General features: G+C 49.3%; 1 protein-coding gene across 2 annotated transcripts; it reads left to right on the forward strand.

Annotated features, from left to right (window-relative positions):
- Positions 1 to 2,511: 2,511 nt before the first annotated feature.
- Positions 2,512 to 10,875, forward strand: CST8 (cystatin 8). 2 transcript variants are annotated; one of them, XM_059892945.1, is made up of 4 exons: positions 2,512 to 2,844; positions 2,939 to 3,299; positions 7,100 to 7,213; positions 10,708 to 10,875. In XM_059892945.1, exons 2-4 carry the CDS (start codon positions 3,060 to 3,062, stop codon positions 10,789 to 10,791), a joined length of 438 nt encoding a protein of 145 aa, XP_059748928.1. In that variant the 5' UTR covers positions 2,512 to 2,844; positions 2,939 to 3,059; the 3' UTR covers positions 10,792 to 10,875. The 2 variants fall into 2 exon arrangements, with proteins under 2 accessions (XP_059748928.1, XP_015329553.2); XM_015474067.3 differs by having other exon boundaries at positions 2,512 to 2,773.

Here is a 10,875-nt window from a genome sequence, read left to right on the forward strand (position 1 = left end):
CAAGATACTCACGGGTAACTAACTGTAGGTTATGATGGATGACATGGAAGAACAAAGAGGGTGGTGACAACAGGAGCCTGGAGAGGCACATGAGACTTGGGGGGAGTCTGTATGGAGATTGGCAGGGGGATAAGCTGGGATGAGGGGCTAGTGGAGGTGAGGGAGGGACCCCCGGACCCCGAGAGGAGGCTGTGCCCTGTGGGGCAGGCGAGGCACTGGCCTGGGCTCAGTGTGATGGGAGGGCCTCCCAGGGCCAAGCGTGAAGAGGCGGCACCCGCAGCTGAAGGGTGATCAAGACTCTCCTACAAGGTTAATAACAAGATTCTCTGCTTTTTCCTAACAACACACTTTTTATTTATGAACAAGTGAATCATATTTAGTGTTCTGCATCTTGTGCACAACTTTTTCAATAAGCATTTTCCAGCACTGTTGACAATTCTTTAAATACAATTTTTTTTTGTTTTATTGCATTTTGCTTTATTGCCTGTGCAGATACTATGCCTTTTTTTAAATTTTATTTTATTTTTAAACTTTACAATATTGTATTAGTTTTGCCAAATATCAATTATTAAGTCACCATAACAGAGAGTGAAAAAGTTGGCTTAAAACTCAGTATTCAGAAAACTAAGATCATGGCATCCGATCTCATCACTTCATGGCAAATAGATGGGGAAACAATGGAAACAATGACAGACTTTATTTTGAGGGGCTCCAAAATCACTGCAGATGGTGACTGCAGCCATGAAATTAAAAGACGCTTGCTTCTTGGAAGAAAAGCTATGACCAACCTAGACAGCATATTAAAAAGCAGAGACATTACTTTGCCAACAAAGTTCCATCTAGTCAAAGCTATGGTTTTTCCAGTAGTCATGTATGTGAGAGTTGGACTAAAAAGAAAGCTGAGCACTGAAGAACTGATGCTTTTGAACTGTGGTGTTGGAGAAGACTCTTGAGAGTCCCTTGGACTGCAAGGGGATTCAACCAGTCCATCCTAAAGAAAATCAGTGTTGAATATTCATTGGAAGAACTGATGCTGAAGCTGAAACTCCAATACTTTGGCCACCTAATGCAAAGAACTGATTCATTTGAAAAGACCCTGATGCTGGGAAAGATTGAGGGCAGGAGGAAAAGGGGACAACAGAGGATGAGATGGTAGGTTGGCATCACCGACTCGATGCACATGAATTTGAGTAAGCTCCAGAAGTTGGTGAAGGACAGGGAAGCGTGGGATGCTGCAGTCCATGGGGCTGCAGAGTCAGACACGACTGAGCGACTGAACTGAACTGAACTTCTAAGGTCATAGGAAACACAGAAGCCAGATGGAGAATAAGAATCAATTGGCCCACACACTTTGTACAGTACACACTCACACATGCACGCACATCACATGCTCACACAGTTGGTGAAGGACAGGGAAGCCTGGCATGCTGCAATCCATGGGGTCACAGAGTTGGACATGACTGAGAGACTGCACTGAACTGAAGAGGCTCCTTTTATTCAAATCATAATGCATTTGTATCCCTGGTGGCTCAGATGGTAAAGAATCTGCCTGCAATGAAGGAGACCTGAGTTCGGTCCCTATGTTGGGAAGATCCCCTGGAGAAAGAAATGGCAACCCATTCCAGTATTCTTGCCTGGAGAATCCTATGGACAGAGGAGCCTCTTGGGCTACAGTTCATGGGCTCAAAAAGTTGGACACAACTGAGCAACTAACACACGTATTTACTAAAGGTAGGAAACTCTTAAAATACCCCTGGTGCTTTTAATATGTAGCAAAATTTAAAAATCATGAATGCATTAGAGCTGACCTCAGAACAACACTGGCTTAAAGTAGGTAGGTACACTTCTAAATGGATATTTTTTTTAATGCATATGTGGACTGTAAACAAATTTCAACAATAGGCTATTAGTAGTTAAGTTTTGGGGGAATCAGATGGTCTATGTGGATTTTTGACTGTACTGGGGGTAGGTGCCCCTCACCCCTGCATTGCTCAAGAGTCAACTGTACCAATAGGTGACCAGCAATAGGCCATTCCCTGGTGACTCAGCTGGTAAAGAATCCGCCTGCAATGTGGGAGACCTGGGTCCAATCCCTGGGTTGGGAAAACCCCCTGGAGAAGATAATGGCTACCCATTCCAGTATTCTGGCCTGGAGAATTCCATGGACCTGTATAGTTCATGGGTTTGCAAAGAGTCGGACATGACTGAGTACCTTTCACTTTCTTTCACTAAATTTAAATTCATGTAATGCTTTGCATTGATTCTCTCTCTGGTCTTTTATTATGCAGAAATACTTGCATAATTTCGCGAAGATATTGGAAAGGTGCCCAGCAGAAGGGGTCAGAGGCCAGATGCTTAGGAAGCTGAGGTCATAGTGTGCTCGGCCTTCCACTCCAAGGGCAGAAGCAGGAGGGTCTCGCGTGCCATGTGAACCACCGGGACCAGGGACCAGGGGCCAGCAGGGGCGAGGCGCCCTCTGAGACAGGGTCACAGGTGTGGGATTACATCACAAAGTGGGACTGCCCTCTGAGGCACGGAGGTCGCAGGTGACCACAGACCAGGGAGCAGGAGCAAGAAAGCCCCAGACTAGGGCGTTGATGCAGCTGAGAGTGCTGGGTTCATAGGAGAACTCTGGGCTGGAACTAGGTCAGAGCGCAACCCCCCAAGACGGGGAGCCGGCCGGAAAGGGAGCCAGAGTAGGAAACCTCGGGCCGCCACACCCTTCACAGCCACCTCTTACAAGCCAGAGACACAGAAACAGGAGGCACACGGGGTAGGTGTGGACCTGGGGCTCTAAGTGAGCTCCCTGGAGGAGTCACCCAAGAGGAGCAGGGCAGCAGGCAGGTGGGGATTCTGACCTGGCTTCTCATGGGTGGGGCTCCTTGGAAGACGGGGATAGTCCCACCAGCTGACCCTGATGCTTTTGTCTTGATCCAAGCTGATTCTTTCTGGGTAAGATCTCTGGAAACTGGCGTGCCAGCAGCGGCCACCCCACACCACTCACAGCTCCTTCCCTGGGAGGACAGAGACGTTCACCTGTGTCCCCAAAAGAAGGGACCATGACCAGACTCTGGGGGACCTACCAGCTCCTGCTTGCCCTCCTGGTGGCCCTGGTGGCCCTGGGGGGCAACACGCTTGTACACAAGGACACGGACAAGGTCTTGTGGGAATTAAAGAATGTCAGCAGCTCAAGCGGCAACGTGAAGCAGTGCCTGTGGTTCGCCATGCAGGAGTACAACAAGGATAGCGAGGACAAATTATTCTTCCAGGTGGTCAAGGTGTTGCGGGTGCAGATGCAGGTAAGGGTGCTTCCTCCCAGTTTGCATACTTGCTCCTGCTTGCCCCTGGCAGCACAGACCGAAGCCAGAATGAGAGGGAGGGTGCGTGAGCAGCACTGGAACCCAGTGGTGCTGAGCCCCACAGCCAGCTCCCTTTCTTAAGTGCCATGATGGCTGTCCTAGGGGCCCCAACCTATGAACTCGGTTACACCCCAAATGGCAAATCACACATCTGTGATCCATGTTTGCTAAGGTTGGGAGACAACTGAGCACCGTGAATATGTTTACAATAATGCTACCCTGAGTGACATTCAATCTCCCCATATCCCGTGGAATGTGGGTTGACATGGAATAGGGAGGCTCATAAAGTGCCTCCTCCCAGATCCCTTCATGCTCTCAGTCCTACATCTTTTTAGCGACAGTGGTTCTGTCCATGGAATCCCTCCCTACAGGGCCTCAGGTGACCCAGTGCTGGGAGTCATCAATCACCTGATATCCATGTGGGGGATGCTCCATCCTCACCTGCCAAGTCCAAGAAGAGGTCCTTGGTGTTGGAATTCTGCAGACTTCTAGCCTCAGTCGGGTGTTTGGGGTGTGTTTGGGGTGTAAGTGCACAGGAGATTTGCAAGGATGTGTTGCAAAGACATTCAGCAGACAGGCCAGGTGTTGGACTCCAGGCTTTCTTGTGGCAGGAGCGGGGCCAGTCTACACGTGACCCTGTCTCCAGGAACACGTGCGCCATCAGCCCAGTGTCCCCAACACATGATGCTGGCGACTGCACGCTCCATCAGGGGCACCGCCATCACCCTTCACAGTAAAGGCTCCTGGGTCCTCTGACTTCCGCACAGGAAGCAAAGCCCTTCACGGTTTTCTCCTTTGGGACCCAAGTAGCTTGGGCAACAAGCAGTACCAGATGCTGTAGATGAGGCTGAGATGGAAACAAATGATTACAGCCTTTAGGAAGCCAGGGGACCAGTTAGAAGACAAACTGCAAGCCTTCCCTGGCTGTCCAGTGGTTAAGACTGAGTTTCCCTGCTTTAAGGAGCATAGGTTCGATCTCTGGTTGGGGAACTAGGACCCCACATGCTGCATAATGTGAACAAAAATAAATTAATTAATTAAGTAAAGAGCTGTCTTTCACTGGAAATCAGGTTCTACTCTCAGCCAAGACATGTTGATCAAAGAGAGAGTTAGTGGCTCATTCATTTCTGACTCTCTGTGACCCCGCGGACTCTAGACCTCCAGGCTCCTCTGACCATGGGATTCTCCAGGCAAGAATACTGGAATGGGTTGCCATTTCCTCCTCGAGGGGATCATCCTGACCCAGGGATTAAACCCAGGTTTCCTGCATTACAGGCAGACTCTTTACTATCTGAGCCATCAGGGAAGCCAAAGACAATGAAAAAAATTTAAAAAAAAACAAAACCCTGAGCCAAGCTGGAGAGGTGGGATGCCGCCTATGGCACGTTGCTTGTGGGGCTTCCTTAGAGAGTTGGTGAATCTCCTTCCTGCACCAGCCACACCCTCACCAATTAAGTGAGGGTCTCTGGGTGGGACCTGGGTCCCTTGCATAGTCATGACTGAGACCTGCCTCCCCAAGGAAAGATGAAGGTGATGCCCGAGGGCAGATGGGCTACAGGGAGAGGAGGCTGGTAGGTGGTGGTTTTTTGGGGGTTTCTCAGTAGCAGCTTCTAGGACTAGTATTTCAGTGAAGTGGTTTATTTGAGAGGCCATCCAGGAAGCACCTGGTGGTCAGAGGGGATTTAGGGGGGGCAGGGAAGTGGCCAGTGCAGGGGAGTCACTGAGCACGTTGACTGTTGAGGGCATCTGGACTCCGTGTCCCTTGAGCCTCAAGGAGATGGTGCAACACCTGTGCAGGATTGGGCCGCCTGCAGGAGGGGAGCTGAGTTCCTCTCCCACCAGCTCTCGCCTGTCACTGGCTGGGAGCTGCTCCCAGGGCCCTTGGCTCCATCTGGCAGCAGGGAGCCCCGGGAAGCAGCAGAGTAGGTGGGTGCCTGGGCCCCCATCAACAGTCTCTGCTACAGGAGGTCAGCAGGGAGAGTTTAGGGGTGCAGGAGCGGGGAAGGAGTTTGACTCCTAGCCCTAAGGAACCGGTGTGAGCGGCCAGATGGGTGGGCTGTGACCAGGCCAGGCCGGGCCTCCCAGACTGTGGGCGAGATGTTCAGGCTGTCTTAGGAAGACTGAAAGCCAGAGGGGCATCAGGTCAGGGAGTTCTTGGGATCCCCGTGACCAGATGTGGTCTTTCAATCTGCCATTCTGGTTTTCTCACCTCCGGAAAGGGTCGCCACTTTCCTGGAATCAGGTCGTCCTCTGCCTTCCTGTGGCCGGAGGAGCCGAGGCCAGGACCGCAGCGGGAGAGCGTGTTCCACGTCCGATGCTTCTGTCTCAGTCCTGGGTTGGCCGCCAGCTGGCCAACCAGCTTCTCCCACGACAGCCCAGTCTCCCTGTTAGTTCTCTGGAACAAAACTAAGACGTCACTTGTTGTTGTTCAGTCGCTAAGTCACATCTGATTCTTTGCGACCCCGTGGACTGCAGCATACCAGGCTTCCCTGTCCTCCACTATCACCCAGAATTTACTCAAACTCATGTCCACTGAGTCGGTGGTGCCATCCAACCATCTCATCCTCTGTCATCCCCTTCTTCTCCCACCTTCAATCTTTCCCAGCATCAGGGTCTTTTCCAATGACTCTGCTCTTTGCATCAGGTAGCCAAAGTATTGGAGTTTCAGCTTCAGTATCAGTCTTTCCAATAAATATTCAGGGTTGATTTCCTTTAGGATGGACTGGTAGGATCTCCTTGCTTAAGGCTGGAGAGGCAGTGTGGGAAAGCCTGGTATCGAAGGTTGAATCCAGGGGAGCCTGGACCCAAGCTGCAGATACACTCCTGTCTCTTGCTGTCTTCTTCCTCTTTGCTTTATTTTGCTTCCCCTGGCCATCAGAATCACCTGGAGGCTTGTTCAGACACTGACTGTGCATACCCCACCCCCTCAGCAGTTTCTGACTCAGTGGTTCAAAACCTGCATTTCCATCCACTTCCCTGGTGATGCTAATGCTGTTGATCCGGGGACCCCATCTACAAAGGTCTGGGACACCACTGTGGAAGGACTGCCCTTATCTATTCCTGCTCTGACTCTAAGAGCTGATGGGAGAAGTATTTTTTGCATGGCAGGCTTGGCCATCTCTAAACCCTGCCGTAATCTTTTAAAACCAGATGGGAGCAGATTTATTAATAAATCTACATACAGCAGCCTTCACCTCACTCAATCATTCATGAATTCTGTCAACCACTCCTGTTCTGCTTCCTAAACACTCAGAGAACAGGAAGACAAGCCTGGCTACACGGGGCCCTGGGGTGGGGCTAGGGGTCTTAGGTGGAGGAGCCTCAATGGGCAGGGGATCTCAGGTGACAAAATCTGAAGGGTGTGTGTGTGTGTGTGTGTGTGTGTATGGGAAGGGGCTCAAGGAGGGGATCCCATGTGGCTGAGGGTCCTGTTCCCAAGAGGCCCAAGTGAACGGGTAACACCCTGGGCGCAGAAGCCGGTTGTTCTTAAGTAGAACGTCTTGCCTTCAGAAAGGCCCCACACTGGATGGAGCCTCTGCCCCAGAGAATCCGGCTCCAGGTAGGGGTATCCTTGTGTGGTGGCTCCACAGGCCATCTCCTAAAGATATGTTTGGAGGAGGGAGGAGGAGGAGATAAGGAGAGGGAATAAAAGGAAGAGCAGTTTTTTCAGGGTTTGTTAAAAACATTAAAAAGTAGAAGAAGGCTTTTTTGAACAAAATTGCATGACTGCTAATCAACAGGTCACAGATCGTCTGGAATACTTTATTGACGCTGAAATCTCCCGCACCAACTGCAGAAAGCTTCCAAACAGTAACGAGAATTGCGTGGTTAAGAACACCTCCAAACTGGAAAAGGTAGGGGACACACCAACTGTCTGCAGCAGTCTTGGCTGCTCTGAGCCCCAGGCAGAACTCGCGGTACCCAGAGCTTGTCTTTGAGTGGTCGGCGCCTCTCCCAGGGCGGAGCCCCAAAGTGGTCAGTCCTGAGGCCCTTGTAGCAGACAGTGCGGGACAGCAGACGTGGAGGAAACCTCGGCCTAGGGACAGGGTGCTGTCAAGATCACTCTCAGTACAAGCACTCCATTCCTCTGGGTTCCTGGTGCAGGGAAACTTGCTCACACACATTCACTGGGTCGACCCTCTTGGACCTGGAGGTACCACTCTGCTGTGGCCTGACCCGAGGTTGCCCATCCTTGTGAAAGCACAAAGGGAAGTCCATTCATTCACTCAACTGCTCATCAAAGCTTACCTGGCCCCAGGTGCTATGCTGGGTGCTGGAGATTAAGCAGTGACCAGGTCAGGAGTGTCCCCAGCCTCCCAGGCTCAGCCATGGGAAGAGCCCCAGGCTCGAAGCAGAGGGCTGACATGGCCTGGGGGCTTTTGGCCTCAAGCCTGTATTTCTGACTCGGGGTGGGAGTATCCGGGGTAGACCTGAGGGCTTCCTCTGATTTCCCCCCGGGCTCTGTGCAGGTGGAGGTGGGCCCCTTCCTTCACGCCCATGTTCCTTCACATGAGACATGTCAGAATCACCTGGCGGCCTTGACACATGAGGATGACAGGGTTCCCCCTGCAGAATCAGACTCAGTAGGTCTGGAGAGGAATCTAAGAACTGGCCTTGCTAATGAGCTCCTGCAGTGGGGGTCCTGGGACCATGCTCAGAACTGCTCTGGCATGCAGTCACGGTGGGAAACACAAAGGTCCGTTGACCAGAACCTAAAACTTCCTCTGTGGGCTTGCTGTGAACAAATCCATCACTTCCAGCAGAGCAGAGGCTCCTCAGGACAAACATTCAAGCAGGGAGCATGCGGGATACCATCTGATCTTCTATTTTAGTTTTATCTTTTCCTGGTAGTAGAAATATCGTGGGCTGAAGTTTATATTTTCTACTGGGTGCCTTGAGCATAAAGGAGAGTTGTTACTTTTTACCTGTTTGTAGAAAATATTAAAGAATTAATATTAAGATTAATTAGGAAACTTGTCTCCAGGAAGCTCTTTTATTCTTTGTCAAGTTTCCATGGCCCATCTCGGTTTTAGAGCACACATTTTTAAGTACACATTTATCGATGAACAAACCTTTGTTCCTTTCTTTCCAAGTGTTTGGAATAATGCTGAAGAGGAGTCATGCTGGGTGGTGTCTCATTCCTGGAGGATTTAATGGGATTCTTTTCAGTATTTATACCTTATTAGTAAATACTATATCAGGTGTTGATTTCCAAAGTTCTTCCAACTCCCTCTTTACCAAGAGTTATTTTTTTTAATTAAGGATGTTTTCTTCTATTAATTATTCTTTCAACATCTACCAAGTATATTGAATAATTTTTCTTCTTTGACCCATTACTAAAATAAATTCAAATAATAGATCCCCTAGTATTGAGTCATCCTTATGTGTCTGGAATAGGAAGTACGTGTCTTTTTTCGGTTGTTCTGTAACTGAGTGTCATGGTTAATTCATCTGCACTGAGAGTGGTGTCAGGCGCACAGGTCAGGGTGTGCAGACTTTCTGGGTGAAGCCGCATCTTTGGCAGGGTTTCTGGACAACTGGACTTGGACATGCCAGCGGGGGACCGTCCTTGTTCCTCTGACCCGATCAGCTTTGTGGAGCTTGCTATAGACACACATCTGGCATCCTCCTCTCCTTTATGGCAAATTTCTAGTTCTGTCTGATTGCAAGGGTGCAATTCCTGAAGGTCACTCCGTGGATGTACTTGTGCATGTGGGTGGCTAGTCTCAGGTCACTGCTTTGTTGTTGACAGGACAGCCTCTTTTTCTTGTCACCTCCCTTTGTGGGAGCCATCCTGCCGGGTCCAGGCTGGAAAGAAGCAGTGGCATGGGTGGGGTCTTCCCTCCTCTCTGAGAATATAGAGGGCTTAGTGAAGTGAAGTCACTCAGTCGTGTCCGATTCTTTGTGACCCATGGACTGTAGTCTACCATGGCTCCTCTGTCCATGGGATTTTCCAGGCAAGAGTACTGAAGTGGGTTGCCATTTCCTTCCTCAGGGGATCTTCCCGACCCAGGGATTGAACCCGGGTCTCCCACGTTGCAGGCAGACACTTTACTGTCTGAGCCACCAGGGAAGCCTGGTGGCTTAGTGTGCCACTTTTTGTTTATGAATTTTGCTTTTCTATATATCAATATTAAGTACACTCAAACTCCCCAGAGAATGACTTTGAGTGTGGGGTACACACACACATACACACGCGCGCGCACACACACACACACACACACACACAGATTCCATGGCTTCATCCCAAATCTACTGAATCAGAATGTCCAGGTACAAACACTGTACACACTTCATGTCAAGGGAACGCTGAAGAGCACTGCACGAGGGCCAGCAATTGTTCACTATGCTGCCTTTAATTTGCTGACTTTTTAAAGGATATTACATTTCATTTTACTAGGTAAGTCTGGGTTACAGTTTATTTCTTGGTTGTGTTTTGGCTTCAGGGTTTCTCAGGTCTGGTGTAACAAGAACAGGGGCTTTTCAACTTTTTTCTGCAATTAGATCAGTTTAAAAACCAAAAGAGCTTTGGATTCCCAAGGTTTGACATAATTTGCCCATAAAATCATCTTGACTTGGTATCTTGTGGGTTTGTGGGGACGGAGACCCCATAATCCTCCTTTGTATGTGTCAGAATTCAGCCAAAACCTAACGTCCTTCTCTCTGACACTGTTTGCCCCTCACTTCTAAAATGCCCCTGTGTTTCCAGTCAGTTATCAAAGACGGCTATTGCTGTTTTTCTAGGATGTCTACCTGCCCGTCCATCTGCCTAAGCCTCTTTCCACCCATTCATCCATCTATTACCCACACATAAAAGTTTTCATTTGTCATTTCAATGACATTTTTAAAGGGAGAAGAGGGAGGTTTGGAATAAAATTTATGTTAGGTCCTAGAATTCTCCACATTGCTCTTATCTGATGTATTTGTTGTCAGAGCAAAAGGCATTATTTGATTATTAAGATGACACATATTAGTTTATACCTGGCATAGAACTACAGTATTTATATTATAGAAAATAATATTTTATTTTATAAAAATAAAATCAAATTTATGTCTGATCTCCCACCAAAAATACGATGATTAGTATTTGCTGTCTATCCATGGATGGGATGGGGACAAACACTCCTTCATGTAACTTCTGGTGGCTACAAGGGTCTGCAGCCTCCAGCCAGCAAATTCTGCAGGGTGTTGCTTGACAGGTGACGACCCATCTTCTGGCCTGTTCCTATGCTGGCACCTAGCCCCAACGCTGGCACCTAGCTCCTGCGCTGGCACCCGGTAACAGAACTGCTTTTTCTCTCGCACTTGGCACACTGCTGACTTTTGCTGTGGTGGTGGTCTTTTTCAGAGACAAATGTGCACCTTCTGTGTGGGCGCACTCCCATGGCATGGCTATTTCACTGTGATGAAGAAGCAGTGTGTGGACATCTAGAGGCTCTGGCACCCCGCCACCACCCCTCGCTTTGTGAAGAAGTGATGGCCTGTGAGCCGTTACCAACATGTTTTCCACATGTGT

The sequence above is a fragment of the Bos taurus genome, chromosome 13, assembly GCF_002263795.3.
Source record: "Bos taurus isolate L1 Dominette 01449 registration number 42190680 breed Hereford chromosome 13, ARS-UCD2.0, whole genome shotgun sequence".
Classification (NCBI taxonomy): Eukaryota; Metazoa; Chordata; class Mammalia; order Artiodactyla; family Bovidae; genus Bos; species Bos taurus.

What these genes read in the sequence shown, in the direction of transcription:
- CST8 (XM_059892945.1), top strand. Translation starts at nt 3,060, where the DNA reads ATGACCAGACTCTGGGGGACCTACCAGCTCCTGCTTGCCCTCCTGGTG. An exon ending in TGTTGCGGGTGCAGATGCAG is followed by an intron (nt 3,300 to 7,099) that starts GTAAGGGTGCTT and finishes GCTAATCAACAG; the next exon opens with GTCACAGATCGTCTGGAATA. An exon ending in ACACCTCCAAACTGGAAAAG is followed by an intron (nt 7,214 to 10,707) that starts GTAGGGGACACA and finishes GGTCTTTTTCAG; the next exon opens with AGACAAATGTGCACCTTCTG.